This window comes from Hylobates moloch, unplaced genomic scaffold (assembly GCF_009828535.3).
Source record: "Hylobates moloch isolate HMO894 unplaced genomic scaffold, HMol_V3 SCAFFOLD_4, whole genome shotgun sequence".
Classification (NCBI taxonomy): Eukaryota; Metazoa; Chordata; class Mammalia; order Primates; family Hylobatidae; genus Hylobates; species Hylobates moloch.
This window is the reverse complement of record NW_026652279.1, coordinates 19,650,716-19,667,076: the sequence shown is the minus strand read 5'-3', so window position 1 is coordinate 19,667,076 and position 16,361 is coordinate 19,650,716. Positions and strand designations below refer to the sequence as shown.

At 38.4% G+C, this 16,361-nt stretch overlaps 1 protein-coding gene across 5 annotated transcripts in view; it reads right to left on the bottom strand.

Annotated features, from left to right (window-relative positions):
• Positions 1-16,361, bottom strand: part of CNTN4 (contactin 4) — a 991,759-nt gene that overhangs the window by 492,439 nt on the left and 482,959 nt on the right. For all 5 annotated transcript variants that reach the window (XM_032149528.2, XM_058437175.1, XM_032149525.2 and 2 more), the window contains one exon: positions 16,140-16,282. In XM_032149528.2, the coding sequence (XP_032005419.1) occupies positions 16,140-16,194 (55 nt within the window). In that variant the 5' untranslated portion in view covers positions 16,195-16,282. The remainder of the gene's footprint in view (positions 1-16,139; positions 16,283-16,361) is intronic.

Sequence of the window (16,361 nt, the reverse complement as noted above, 5' to 3'; positions counted from 1 at the left end):
TAAACAATTATGAAATGCAATTGATAATCTTCTTAAATTCAACTGAATCGAGCACATAGCTGAAATCATAAGGGAGGTATAAGAAATCTAGAGAATCATCTTCAAGTCTGGTTATATCTGGTTAGATAAGTATTACATTAAAACCAAAGTTTTCAGGTAAATGAGAGAAGAGCATTCCCAAAGAGGTTGTCCAAGAACCCAGCTGAAGAACTAAAGAGGATAAGGGAGAATTTATTTCCCCTTGAAAATTTTTATTTTGCAAGGATCATTTGTCTGCAAATAATATTTGCCTGTCTTACCAGTACTTCATAACTTCCCAACAAAATTCTATAGAGAATATCACATCAGGTTCTAGCAAAACCTGTTGACCCTAACAAACAATACTTCTGCATTTTTATTATGTACTCTTTTGCTCAGAAAAGATGTGAATTTAATTTGGTTTGGTTTGTTCTTTGAATTATCATAATTCCCCTGAGAGTGGTGTGTCATATTTTTTTTTTCTAGGAAGTACTTTGTTAGAGAATTTCACATTTGCCTTTAAAGAAGTACAGAAGATAATGTATATGGAATAGATTCAATATATGGATATATTAGCCTACTGAATTTTAAACAAACATAATCAAAACTTTACTCATTTTAACTCAGAGGGAAATGAACAGCTGGGGTTTGAAGGCATGTTTGAAGAAAATTTCATTAGCTATAAGTTTATATTCTAAGCTAAGATATAATTAGACTGAGAAATCAAAGGAGGGAAGGAGGAAGGGAGAAAGAACGTACCAGAGTAAGTCAGGAGGAGACGTAATGACTGCTACTGTAGGGGCTGCAGAGTAAATAAGGTAACAATTCAGAGATAAAACGTTGGGTGTTGGAGGACAGTTGTCTTCTTGGAGGGAAAGCAGAAATCACTATACTGTGGTTGCAGTTACAGAAATAAAGCAACGAGAAATGACATCTACACAGTTTAATCTGGTTGTCTCCACAGTCATGTAGCAAATCAGTAACTGAGGAGGACGCTATTGAAGGACTAGACTGAAGAGGCACTGGGACAGGGGACAAATGGTTTGAGTTTCTGCACAGAGACTATAAAAAGAAGAGTGTTGGTGGAGGGGTGCAGGCGGTGGCTCACGCCTGTAATCCCAGCACTTTGGGAGGCTGAGGCGGGCAAATCAAGAGGTCAGGGGTTCAAGACAAGCCTGGCCAACATGGTGAAATCCCATCTCTACTAACAATACAAAAACTAGCCAGGTGTGGTGGTGGGTGCCTGTAATCCCAGCTCCTCTGGAGGCTGAGGCAGGAGAATTGCTTGAACCTGGGAGGCAGAGGTTGCAGTGAGCCAATATTGTGCCATTGCACTCCAGCCTGGGCAATAAGAGCAAGACTCTATCTCAAAAACAAACAAACAAACAAAACAACAACAACAAAAATGGAGAATGTTGCACTGGAAGGAACACGGTAAGGTCTGAAGCTAAGGCTGACTAGGACAAAGTAGGTGGGAAGTATCTGGTTCTGGGGAGGCCATGCTTGTGTGACCTTCATCCACTTACTTAACCCAATTTAGTTGCCCCATCTATAATACAGAGGTACAGAGGTACCAATATTAGCCATATTAGAGCTACTCTGAGCCCAGTATAAATTATATAATGTATTTGAAGCATTTAACAGAGAGGAAGGAGGATGGTAATTATTGTTTTTTTTTAAGCATTTATTATCTTTATTGATGAAATATATGATAAAAGTCACATAGTTCTAGTTACATCATTCCTAGAAACACTGAGCCTAGCCTCATTAGCTTTTTTTTCCCCCCTCTGTACTGGGTTACTTTTCTTTTTTTTTTTTTTATTATACTTTAAGTTTTAGGGTACATGTGCACAACGTGCAGGTTGGTTACATATGTATACATGTGCCATGTTGGTGTGCTACACCCATTAACTCATCATTTAACATTAGGTGTATCTCCTAATGCTGTCCCTCCCCCTTCCCCCCACCCCACAACAGTCTCTGGAGTGTGATGGTCCCTTTCCTGTGTCCATGTGTTCTCATTGTTCAACTCCCACCTATGAGTGAGAATTTGCAGTATTTGGTTTTTTGTCCTTGCGATAGTTTGCTGAGAATGATGGTTTCCAGCTTCATCCATGTCCCTACAAAAGATATGAACTCATCATTTTTTATGGCTGCATAGTATTCCATGGTGTATATGTGCCACATTTTCTTATTCCAGTCTATCACTGATGGACATTTGGGTTGGTTCCAAGTCTTCGCTATTGTGAATAGTGCTGCAATAAACATACGTGTGCATGTGTCTTTATAGCAGCATGATGTATAATCCCTTGGGTATATACCCAGTAATGGGATGGCTGGGTCAAATGGTATTTCTAGTTCTAGATCCCTGAGGAATCGCCACACTGACTTCCACAATGGTTGAACTAGTTTACAGTCCCACCAACGGTGTAAAAGTGTTCCTATTTCTCCACATCCTCTCCAACACCTGTTGTTTCCTGACTTTTTAATCATTACCATCATCAGTAGTGAAAAATTTGCCTAGGACTTTTAAGTCATGTTTTGATGTAAAAACATCAGGTAAAATAATAATTATTTGTAGTTAATGACAAAATATTAGGTGAATGATGTAGTATTTCCTCTATTTCTAAAATTATCTAGTTCAAATATCAACAGATTGCCCAACAGACTTGGTAAAAATACAGAAAAAAGTGCTTATATACATTTTTTCTATCTATCTATCTATCTATCTATCTATCTATCTATCTATCTATCTACCAACCTACCTACCTACCTACCTTTCTACTTCCTATCTACCTACCTACCTACCACTGTAGAGAACAAGATACAGTTTTACCCTAAGACTAATATAATTAAACAAAATAGGCATCAATCTTGTTTTCTTCCTTCTTTGTCTTAAATGCAAATGATTATTTGATAGCAAGAGAAACTGTGACCTGTTCCCTTTTTTTTTTTTTGAGACGAAGTTTTGCTTTTGTCATCCAGGCTGGAGTTCAGCGGCACGATCTCAGCTCACTGCAACCTCCACCTCCTGAATTCAAGTGATTCTCAGCCTCCTGAGGAGCTGGGACTACAAGCACCTGCCATCATGCCTGGCTAATTTTTGTATTTTTAGTACAGATGGGGTTTCGCCATGTTGCTCAGGCTGTTCTCGATCTCCTGACCTCAGGTGATCTGCCCGCCTCAGCCTCACAAAGTGCTGGAATTACAGGCATGAGCCACTGCGCCCAGCAGACCTATTCCATTCTTAGTCAACTTTACAACAAAGCTAAACACCATCACTTTTGACCCTCCTACTTGGAAGAATAGATACCTGGAAAATGACAGAAAAGCCAGAAGGCATGCAGCTTATGGCATTCTCTCTTTCCTTCCTACTCCCACAATTTTCCTTTTTTCTTTATTCCTACTATGTAATTTAGGACCCATTGAAGGTAAAGTAGATGGAAGTGTTTTACTTGCACTGGAGCTCAGCGATAAAGAGAGGAGGCCATGCCCTTTTGCTATTAATAAATGACTACAATAGACATCATTATTAAGTGCTGACTATAGGGCAGTTACTGGGCTATTTTAAATGTTTTCTCAGAGAATTAAGCAATTTCCTCAAGCTCATACACTTAGCAACTATAATTAGAGGTAGGTTTTGAACCCAGATTTTTCTCAGCCCCAGGACCATGATCTTATCCACTGTGGGCTGTACCAAGGCAGCAGCTTCTGATATTGTAACAATATGGTTCATTGACAGAAACATTGTATTTTGCCTGGATTTCTCACTTCAATCTGGCAGAACAGAGTTTGAAACAAATTGTGTCAGCCCACAAGATTATAAGCTCCTTAAGTTCACAGACTAAATCACAGATATCTCGGTACACCCAACATCTGTCAGTACCCAATAATATCATAGGTGTTTAACAAATTATTATTAAATGAATGAACAGTTATTTTATTCATAAATGAATTAATAAACAATGTGTAAATATTTTCTAAGGAATTATAAGTTCTAGAGTTTAAAAAGGCATATCTTCTACAAATATTATCTGCCACTGTATCAAAAACTGCAAGGGCATTCACCAAGTTCCCAAAACCACTATCTGAAATCTTTTGACAAAGCCAATAAAATACTAAAACACTCTTAATAAAATTCATTTTCATTTATATAGAGCTTAGACATGTTATAATGTAACTAGAAAACCACTATCAAGTACAATTCAGGAAGACATTCTTACTATTTTGATTCAAGTAAATCAAACATTCCCAGTATCTGAAAGCAGTTAGCCATGTGAACTTGGGCAAACGAATTAATCTTTTTGCTCTTCGGTTTTCTCATCCTCCCCCAAGATAGGTTGGATGGGATGAGAACACAACTTTGACAATCTGTGAAATGCTCCCTGTTGAAGTAACATATTTGCTGCAATGAGTTGTTCCGTCAACCATGGCCAGATCTTCAAAGCTCCTTAGAAAAGAGCAGAGCAAAGCTTTCTTCTCTAGCTCAAGTTTATCCCGAGTTGTTTGTTTTGACATTTGTTTCCACTCCAAGACGAATGCATTTCTAGTTGTGTTCATTTTTTTCTGGTATAGATGTCACGCATGTGGAAACAATATAGTTGAAACTGGGGAGTTTAGATTGATTTTTGTCTCTTTTTACTTAAGCAGCCCAAGCAACATATATATTGCTGCATTCATACGTTTTAAATCTATTTGACATCATTCTTTCTTCAGATAGTCTTTCTCCATTAAACTGCTTTTTGTTGTTGTTGTTGTATCAGAACTCTTTTCAAAGCATTGGTCTGGGACATAACCCTCAGGTAGGGGGAAGTTTAATTACAGACTCAACATGGATTTTTAATTTTGCCCACCAGGAGGTTTGGCAGGAAATGAAAAGATATCCTGCTTCCTAGGGATGCCAATCTAGGACAAAATTGAAAATAGGTGAAGTGACTGCCTATCCTGCGTCTTCAAGATCACTCTCACACCACAGAGGCTGCCCTCCTTCTCCCTCCAGAAGTCTTAAGTCTCCCTGCTCTTGGGGTGGAATCCAACATCACACCTCAGGTGAATTAACATGAGAGAGTTCACTCTCTGAGGAAGGTTTGTGCTTTATTCCTTTTCTCTAATTAAAGAAGTTGCACATTGTTGCAGGGCAGGGTGGTGCTAAGAGACCAGTGACTGCCCCTCCCCGCCCCATCCCAGCCACCTTCCATGACTATAAAACACACAACTGGGAAGCTCCGTAACAGAGGAGTGGAAGACAGATTGGGATTACAGTTTGGGAAACTTGGAATCTGATTATGCCACTCATTATCTGTGGGACTTTGGACAAATCAGTGTACTTGTCTGTAAAATAAGAGAACTGGGATAGGACTATAATTATGTAATTCTGTTTATCATGTATCAGGGAATTTGGCTCTGAGCAACTCTAACTTCCTGACAGCAGACAGTGTCTCTCAGGAGACAGTAGTACTTTTTTCTCCTCAGAATATTTAATTGTTTTTATGGAGATATAATTCACACATCATACAATTCAGCCTTTTAAAATGTACAGTTAAGTGATTTTTAGCATACTCACAAGGTTGAGTGACCACCACTTTCTAATGCCAGAATATTTTCATCAGCCTAAAAAGAAATCATATATCCAACAGCAGTTGTTCCTTATCCTCCTTCAGTTCTTGCTCTGGGAAAATACTATTCTACTTTCTGTCCCTATGGCTTTGTCTATTCTGGATAGTCCATAAATGGAATCATACAATATGTGGCCTTTGTCTCTGGCTTCATTCGCTTAGCATGGTATCTTCAAAGTTTGTCCATGTTGTAGTATCAGTACTTCCTTTCTTTTTATGGCTGAGTAATATTCCACTGTATGGGACTACCACATTTTTTACTTATTTATCAATTGATAGACATTTGGATTCTTCCCACTTTTTGGCTATTATGAATAATACTGTTACGAACATTTGTGTACAAATTACTTCTGTTTTGGTCAATGCAATTTGCAGGTTCTCTGGAACAAACTTTACAAGAGAAAAAAACTCTGGTCTTCACTGTTTTTTCTAAATACAAGACTCTGACATTCTCTCCTCTGTGAAGGTTAGTCTTAAAGGGGATAGGTTAAAACAGTATTTACCTTGTTCTTTGAGTCAACCATGACTAATACATCTAGAGTCCAGCTTTGCTGTTTATGTCAGCCATATAACCTTGAGCATGTTTAGTCTGCTCTCAGATTCTCATATGTAAAATTGGGATACTGATAATTTCTGCCTTACTTGTCTTTCAGGAGTGCTGAATGTGGCTCTCAACCTTTCCTGAGCATCAGAATACCCTTATACATTAAAGTCTCTGAGGTCAGACCAGTGGATTCTAAATGGATTCTGGTCTGACCTCAGGGTCCTTAATGTATAGCTTTAGCTGAGAAATAATTCCCCTCTTTCCTTGTCTTCTTGGAGTAGAAACCCAGGCTGGTAAGATGGAGAAACACAACCCTTGGAGGGCTTGTTAAAACAAGGACAACCCACTTGCAGAGATTCTAATTCTGTAAGTCTGAGCCTGAACCCAAAAATCCTCATTTCTAATAAGTTGCCAGGTGACAATGATGCTGCTGGTTCATGAACTAAATTTTGGTAACCATTGGTTCAGAGTATTTTACAAGATGGTAAGTAAGCTTTATGAAGACAGGTACTCAATTTCAATAGTTATCATCATAGCATGACAATTAAAAGCCCAGGCTTTGGACCTGGGCAGATCTAAATTTAAATGCTGCCTTGGACTTCTACAAACTCTGGTTTTGTTAGTAGGTCATGTAACCCCTTATCTATGAACTTAGGATAATACCTCTCCCAGAGGGTTGCTTTGAGTTTAAGGGTAATAGTGCATACAAAACTGAGGTGCTGTATCTGGCATATAAATGCCCAATAACTTTTTACTCTTACTATTATTATTGCAGTTGTCTCTAATTCCTAACAGCCTTCTTAAATAGACTGTTCAGCAAATACCTTATAGACTCACAAGGACTGAAAGAATTAAGGTCATTATTAAGTGGGGCTACATCATCCAACAAAGTTTCTTCATTTAGGTGAAACATCTGATTAAAATCAGCAAGGGGAGTTCGCGTGTGGAGACGAATGGAAGATTATGGTAGAAAATGGAGTCTGTGCTGCAGCATATTCCAGTACAGTAACATTAAGGGCTTTTATGTGCTATTTTCTTTATGTTAGTTGTTGTTGTAAAACGCATTTAAAAAGTCATCATTTTGAACCACTGGATCCTACTCTGTTTGGAACCCTATCCTCTTACAACTTGATAAATTTCTGGAAGTACCATTACAGACACCTCCTCAGCTCTCTCCCACTGCCAGGCCCCCAGATGGATGTCTCTAATTGGCACTTGTCCTAGCTGCTTTGCTGTCAGGAGGCAGACCCTAAATGTTCTGGCTGTCACCAACACCACTGGTTTGCTGCTGTTGCTGCTGCTAATGATGATATTAACAGCAACTGATACTTAGTCCTGATATTAACTGATATCAATAACAACTGTTACTTAGTCCTGTACTAAGACAGACCTTCCTGAGTGCTCTACCCACAATTACATGTACATACACATGTATGTACATACACACACACACACACACACACACACATATACACATACAAGCTTAACCAATTTAGGTATTTGTTCTTCATAGGTATTTATTATTGTAACACCAATGTATAGATAAGGTCCAGATGTGCTGTAAACCCTGTTCTACAACCTTCGACCACTGAAGAATGGCCAGAAACTAATGTTCTAAGAAACTAATATGGCAACATCATCATCAACATCATTGTCACCATAATCATTATCATTGCCACAACAGGAACTATGTTTACCTTTGAACTAAGCTATTAAACATTTAACATATACATTAACATATATTTAACATTTAACATATATATTAAATAGCTTAGTTCTAAGTTAAACATAGTTCCCACATATGGAACCTCTGACATATGTTAAATTACTCAATGAAAAATAGCTCATTAATCAGTGGGTTTGCTAAGTATCAGATGCTGCACCAAGTGCAAAGAATATATGCATGTTCTCAATCCTAACTGATAGACTAAAGAAGTAAATACAGTTATTTTGCCTGTTTTACAGACAAAAAAAAGAAACCCATGACCTAGGGGGATGATGTACCTTTATCACACAACTCATAAGTGGCAGACCTATCTATGTAATTTTGGAGTCCATATTCTCGACTTTCAGCTCTGCAGTGTCTCCAGCTGGTGTTTTTGGCAAGATACCAACTGCCAGACTGTTCCTGCTCCCGTCATCCTCAAGCTTTGAGGCAGCATCACTGATCCCACATTTAAACAGAGAATGATCACGCAGGTTGACATTAGGTATACATAATTGGATTTTCACTTGTCTGTTTTTTTCCTGTCTTCCTAAATTGTTTCGTTCAAAAGAGTTCTTCCATTTTTTTTCTAGATGCAGTATGTCCTAGACTCTATCAGTAAGGGAGTTTTATTTATAGTTAAGACATCCAGCATGGCTGAGCATATCTAATGGACTCATTAACAATTTTGCTTCAGAAGAGGTCTTAAACTGAATATTTCTAATAACTTTTGGGTTGTGTGCTTGCTACTGTATGTCCATGCCTATGGGGATATAAAATCGATGTCAGTTCCTCTATTTACCTCAACACCTTCATTACTGATTAACATTTTCCCACTGTGAAATGGACTGAAATACTTAAATTTATGTTGAAAAGAAGTTTTGCATTTGCTGTTTTTTATTTTCTGGGTATACTTCCTTTATTTTTTTCCTTAACTTCCATCAATGGAGTCACTGCTTTTTAATCTAGTTATTAGCTGTCTTCTTGACTAAGTCTTTCTACCACGTGGGCTTCATTTTATGGCCATAGTTATGAGAGAGCACAGAGCAAACAGGAAATCCATGCTTTGGCTTCGGTCAGCATGATTGTAAATACACTGGGAAGTCATTTTCTTACAAACAGAAACAATAAAATATAGGACTATGCTTTGCAGTAAATAAATGAAAACTAACACTCAGCTCTCTATTGGTCTTAATTGAATATTTGTTACTTTTGCAAGAATAGGGTAGTACTAGGTTGAATACATGGGTAGAACTGTGAATTATTTGACTGTTGCCTGTGTCTCTGTTTATTCTAGGGGAAAATGTGAGAATCTTGGAAATTGAAATATTATACCTTGCTGTGCAGTGAGGTCAAGCCTTGAAATGAACTTCTGTGTGCTCTCCATCCTGGTGGGGATAAAAGGGAGGATGCTTGAGGGCTGGTCATGTGCTTTAATGAAATATTCTGAGTAGGTAGAAAAATGGTGCTCACTGGGTCCTATCATCAACATTAACAAATACTGGGAATTCCTCTTTTGTGTATTTGTGCTCTCAGACTTAGAATAAGCCCAAACTTTAGACAGCCTACTTCAGTCTTAGTGATGAGACTTCCTGAGCCTCAAAAGCCTTCTGAAGACCAATGAGCATTCTTTGTATGTGTTCTGATTGCAGGTTTGTATATATTTTTTTCTATCATAGATTCAAGCTACATCCTGTGATTGACCATTAAATCCAAGGGTCTTCCTTGCTCTATTTTTTTGTGAACACTCACCCATCTCAGAATATGTCTCCTGTGAATTATACAAGAACTTTCTCCACTACATGCCCCCAGATGCAGATATAATAACGACATAGATTTTGTGAGCAAATCAACAATGCTTGCATTTGGAGAGGATGCACTTTCTCAAAAAGAGATTAATTGCTGAAGTTGGTAAACTGTACCACAGAGATGGGAATAAATTTAGCCTCCTTAAAACCTAGATCAACTGAGAACGTATCAAGCATAAATTTTTGCGCTCATCCACAGAGAGTTTTTAAAAGTCTTCACGCCTCTTGCTGCACATAAACATATGGAGCAGCCATTTTCTTCTTTCTTTCAAATGCTGCCAATGTGAACAGAATCAATAGCACATGGTAAAGCATATGACCTATGTGAAATTTCATATTAGTTGAATAGAATTCCAGGCTGAGCTCTAACCCTATTGGCATACATATCTTCCTCTCAAACTATGTGTACAGATAGAATTGTAAATTATTGAAATTGAACAGGACTCTAAAACCATCTGTTCAACTCCTTCATTGTACAGAAGTATAAGCTGAATCTTAGGTAAAATGACTTGCTCAACATCTGGTTAACAATAAAACAAGCAAATACTAAAAAGAGTAAAACTCCCTAATTGCAGGACCCACATAATATTTATAGATATAACGACACAGTGGTTTGTGAGCATGTATTATGCAAATACATGCATACACATACATATATAGATCTATTAATACATACACAGTCAACTCTCCAGTCATCTCTGTTAAAGCTGCTTTTTCCCACCTGGTTTTTTTCTAATTACTGACATGACCAAAACTAAGCTGCCTCTCTGCTATTAGCTGGTTTGGACTCCCCTAAAAGTAGACGCTAAGAGCAGGACTTCCAAGCAGTTCAGTTTATTTAGGAGGTGATATTAAGAAGCAGAAGTAAGGAAGAAAAAAGTAGAAGGAGCTACTGTGGGAAACTGAGACTCAATCCAACCGTGAACCTCTAAGAAATTATGTTAAATGTGCCTAAGAATTGACTTCCCAAAGGACAGGAGACAGAGGCATTTATCTACTGATTCTCATGCCCCCTTAGCTGAGGGCTGTCCCTAAGGGCAGGGTTAACTCCCCATAGTTTTCCTTGCATGTGACTCAGATAAAGACTTGAGGCAGAAAAATACAAAAGGGGAAGAGTTCTACCCCAGTTAATGGGCGAGGCGTGACCCAGTGTGGTGGCTCATGCCTATAATCTCAGCACTTTTGGAGGGCAAGACAGGTGGATCATTTGAGGTCAAGAGTTTGAGATCAGCCTGGCCCACATGGCAAAACCCCATCTCTACTAGGAATACAAAAATTAGCTGGGTGTGGTGGTGGGCACCTGTAATCCCAGCTCCTCAGGAGACTGAGGCAGTAGAATAGCTTGAACCTGGGAGGTAGAGGTTGCAGTGAGCCAAGATCACGCCACTGCACTCCAGCCTGGAAGACAGAGCAAGACTCCATCTCAAAACAAACAAACAAACAAAAAAAAACAGTAATAAAAAAAAAAATGGGAGAGGCAGTGTTGCACCAAGATATAGACTTCAAGGCACACAAACCAATTTTAATACTTTAGATATTTACATCTAATTTTTAAAAATGTGTATGGATTAGCATCATAGGATGGCTAGTCCATAGAGTTAGCATCAAGGTGACTACAAAGCACCCAGGGTCTATACTACAGCTTGAAATTGGAGGTCTAGTTTCTTTCTCTCATGACCAGCCAGGTTGTAGCATTAATTCATTTGATATTTATTGAATTGCACTATGTGCCAGGCATTTCCCAGATGCTGGGAATATAGCAGTGAACTAAAAGGACAGAAATAGCTATCCAAATAAACCTTACAGTCTAGTAGGGAAAGATATTTTGTACAAAAAGAAGAAAGCGGCTGGGCGCGGTGGCTCATGCCTGTAATCCCAGCACTCTGGGAGGCCGAGGTGGGCAGATCACAAGGTCAGGAGATCGAGACCATCCTGGCTAACATGGTGAAACCCCGTCTCTACTAAAAATACAAAAAAATTAGCCGGGCATGGTGGCATGTGCCTGTAGTCCCAGCTACTTGGGAGGTTGATGCAGGAGAATGGTATGAACCCAGGAGATGGAGATTGCAGTGAGCCGAGATCATGCCCCTGCACTCCAGCCTGGGTGGCAGAGCAAGACTCCGTCTCACCAAAAAAAAAAAAAAAAAAAAAAAGAAGAAAGCAAGATATATCATTATTCAGATATTGATGAGAGCTCTGAAGAAAAATCAAGCAATAAAAGCATAGAAGATGTTGGTCAAAATAAATATTGCTATTTTAATGTATTTACTGTGTTCAGGAAAAGCCTCACCAATTAGGTGACATTTGAGCACAGATTTAAAGAAGGTTAGAGGGTGAGTCCTGGGGACATTTAAAGCAAGAGCATTCTTGACAAAAGAAAGTTAGTATAAAAGCCCTAAGGCCTAAGTGTATGCAGTATCATTTTATTTATTTATTTATTTATTTATTTATTTATTTATTTATTTTTATTTATTTATTTTTTTGAGACAGAGTCTGGCTCTGTCACCCAGACTGGAGTGCAGTGGCACAATCTCAGCTCACTGTAACCTCTGCCTCCCGGGTTCAAGCGATTCTCATGCCTCAGCCTCCCGAGTAGCTGGGATTACAGAGGTGTACCACCATGCCCAGCTCATTTTTGTGTTTTACTAGCGACTGGGTTTCGCCATGTTGGCCACACTGGTCTTGAACTCCTGGCCTCAAGTGGTCCACCTGCTTTGGCCTCCCAAAGTGCAGAGATTACAGGCGTGAGCCACTGTGCCTGGTCTTATTTTTTAAATTACTTTTTATTTTTATATAATAGATGTACATATTTTGGTGATACATATGATAATTTAACATAATCAAATAATTTGAAAAGATCAAATCAGTATAATTGGGATAACCCAACACCTTAAATATTTGTTTTTCTTTATGGTAGAAATATTAGAATTCTTCTCTTCTACCTATTTTAAAATATACAATAGCTTATTGTAAAGCAAACATTTGAAATAAAGTGTCACAAAGTGGTGGACTAGGAACTGCATCTAGCCTGCAGACCATTTTGGTTTGCTTTATACAGACTCTTTATTTTTACTTTTAAAACCAATTTAAATTTTATTCATTAACCTTATGGAAATCCTAGAGAATTAGGAGATTATAGATTAAAAACAAAAAACTGGGAGACCTGTCACAAAGGATTAGAGCCGGGCACAGATAATATTTTAGTGGGGCATGTTGTTTTCTAGTTTTCCACAGTCACTAGCATTCCCTGTTGCACTGTACACTTTTACTTCTGTAAGAGCATTTTACTCATTTGTTAGCTGCCTTGCTTTTTTGGGTAGTAGGGTTTTATGATCTTGAGTTTAAATTGGTTAAGAAGAAGAATAATGAAGCCAATTTTCATAGTGACTGAATTTTTAGATTATTGGCATCAATAGTTTTATTAGAAAATCATTGCCAGACACTGAGTCATTTGGCAAAAAAGAACATTTCCATTGTACCATAAAGTACTAATAAATGCCCTCAAATAATTAACAGATCTTATCAGATGCATCCTTTGCAGGATTAGCCTGCTTGTATATTTGGGTCCTGTCTTACTTGGGGAAAAAAAAAGATCAGGAAAAGGCATACGTGAGATTCACTAATTATGGTAAACATAACAGGTGTAAATACATTCCTTGCCAAAAACTCACCAAGAAACCTCAGACTAAAGATGTATAGAAAAGTTATGGATGATACACAAAAGGAAAAGAATGAGCAGTTTTTTGTTTTGTTTTGTTTTTGTTTTTGTTTTTCGTTTTTGGTGAGATGGAGTTTCACTCTTGTTGCCCAGGCTGGAGTGCAGTGGCGTGATTTCGGCTCACTGAAACCTCCCCCCACAGGTTCAGGCGATTCTCCTGCCTTAGCCTCCAAGTAGCTGGGATTACAGGCATGCACCACCATGCCCGGCTAATTTTATATTTTTAGTAGAGACGGGGTTTCTTCATGTTGGTCAGGCTGGTCTGTAACTCCTGACCTCAGGTTATCCACCCACCTCGGCCTCCCAAACTGCTGGGGTTACAGGCATGAGCCACCATGCCTGGCCTAAAGCAGTTTAAAAAATCAAAATTCAGAGAGTGGAGTGCTATGTAAATTAATGAAATCAAGACAAATAGCAAGAAAACAAAAACATTAATTAAAGCTTGACTTTACCTACACTGAAGAAGGCATATGGTAAGGGAATATTAATGCCATGTAAAACAGGTCACAAAAAAGTCTCACAATCAATACACTGATTCTCTATAAAAAGCTAAGTGAATAAAAAAGATATAGTTACACACACACCTTAGGTGAGAATTCCCCCAAGTTTTTCAAAACACTACTGAAGAGAGTAGTGGCTTCCTTGATTTTCAACCCTTTCATATCTTGATATTTACTTAGCACATTGGGTTAAATAAACATTTTGCTGTGGCCAAATATGAGAAATCAATTCACTGCTTTATGGCTTAAAGAGTACGTTTATACCAGAGTCATTAAGAGAAGTTAAAACTCTGAAGTGTCAGTTGAATCCCTTAGGAGGGTCAAGGTCCCAGAGAAAAACAACTGAGGTATTAGAGCCTGGGCATACTGCTGGGAGGAAGATGAAGGTTCTGACCAGATGGGGGAAACAAATAATATCACTAAGAGGGATGCCAAGATATTCACAGTCATGCAGTGGGGAAGATGTTGTGAACTCAACTAAGGCAAGAAGTTTGAAACATGAAGGTAGACGATTAAAAGATGTCTAAGTAAATGAGGGTCTACATTTAGAAAAACATAGGAAGAATGAAAACAAAAATCTCAAAACTAAATTTGCAACCATAAACTTGCCAAATCCGCAAGACAACTAAAAGATCATATACTATGAACAGGCAAGACTATAGTCGGCTTAAGTTTAAATCTTAGCTCGACCACTTACTGGCTTTGTGAATTTGTGTAAGTTTCTTAACTTCTTGATGCTTCAGTAATAATATTAATATTCATAGTTAATACAGTAAAATAAATAATAAATGCTTCTTAAGGGTCGTGGAAGAAAGAAATTAGATAAAGGATACCAAGTGCTTAGCATAGTGCCTAGCATAGAATAAGTGATCTATGCATATTAGTACTACCATTATTATTTTTGATTTTATAGCAATTGCAAATAATCTACTATAATAAGTTGTCAGAAGTTACAGGACTCAGTTAATAGAGCTCTAAGAGAGCAGCAGCATGTCTGTTTTGATCAGGATTATATTCCCAGATCCCAATACAGGGCTGGCTTGTTACACGGTACTCAGTAATGTTATTTGAGTGAATGCATAAATCAAAGTAATGGTGATCCAAACGTCATTTTTGCTTCATGTTGTAAAGATGTAAATATATTCAGATATCCCTCTTGGACTTGACACTCTGAATAACAAAACAAGTCAACTAGACTCCTTTCAAAGGGGCCTGGAATGATACACAGCAGCCCAAGCTGCAAACCAATTCCCGGTGCATGCTGGACTTCTGATGCATCAGCACTTGAATTATGTATGTCAACTGCTAGACTCATCTCTTCCAGAAAATGGAGAAAGCAATGCAGAGTATGTGTGAAGTTTTCTTTTCTTTTTTTATTTTTTTGAGACCGAGCCTCACTCTGCTGCCCAGGCTGGAGTGCAATGGCGCGATCTCGACTCACTGCAACCTCCGCCGTCTGGGTTCAAGCAATTCTCCTGCCTCAGCTCCCCAAGTAGCTGGGATTACAGGCATGCACCACTGCACCCGGCTAATTTTGTATTTTTAGTAGAGATGAGGTTTCGCCATGTTACTCAGGCTGGTCTCGAACTGTTGCTCAGGCTGGTCTGAACTTCTAACCTCGGGTGATCCACCCACCTCAGCCTCCCAAAGTGCTGGGATTAATGGCCTGAGCCACCGTGCCCAGCCATGTTTGAACTTTTCAAATCCCTTTTCTAGTAGTTGGCCATGAGTATATGGTAAAAACCTCCTGTGTTTTGCTTTCTAGTTCCTACTAAACTGTAGTACATTGAAATGAAAAGGAGAGTCAGTATCAGAAGATGGAGTGATATCAACAAAGACACTGAAAGAGCTATCCAGATAAACATCCATCCACTGAAATGAAAGTAGGCAACACTCCAGACTATATTATCAGTTTTATTGCCCAATATCGCTGTGCGGTTGGGCACTGGGATAAGCAAAAATAACAACTTTCAAACTAAATAATGGCTCAAACGACTCTAAAAGGACCAGATAGACAGGTGAAACATCGGTGTCTATCTCTGGATACAACACCATGAAAAGAGTCACTAAAAGACCATCAGGAAGGTATATTCAACAGTCACCAAATGCTAGTCATAGTAGCATATACTCTTGCGATTTTATCATTGCCATCTAAAGTGAAGGCCCACTTTTGAATTAGTGTGAAATACAGTGGCATTTCTAAATCAAAAAGTTTTAAAATGACACTCTACCTGCAAGGCACAACATGAATGATTGCAGTACCAGCAGTTCCCATGGCAACTTCATCTTCAGTTTCCGAGGTCAAAGGGAGTTTCAAGTCCAATAACAAGTGAATAGAATCGCTGCTTCTTTTAAGTTTTGTATAACCTTTAATCTGTGGGAAAGAAGAGACATTACAATGAGATTTGGGAATATTTCTCCTTGTGGTCTCTGCAAGTTTATCTTTACTTGAA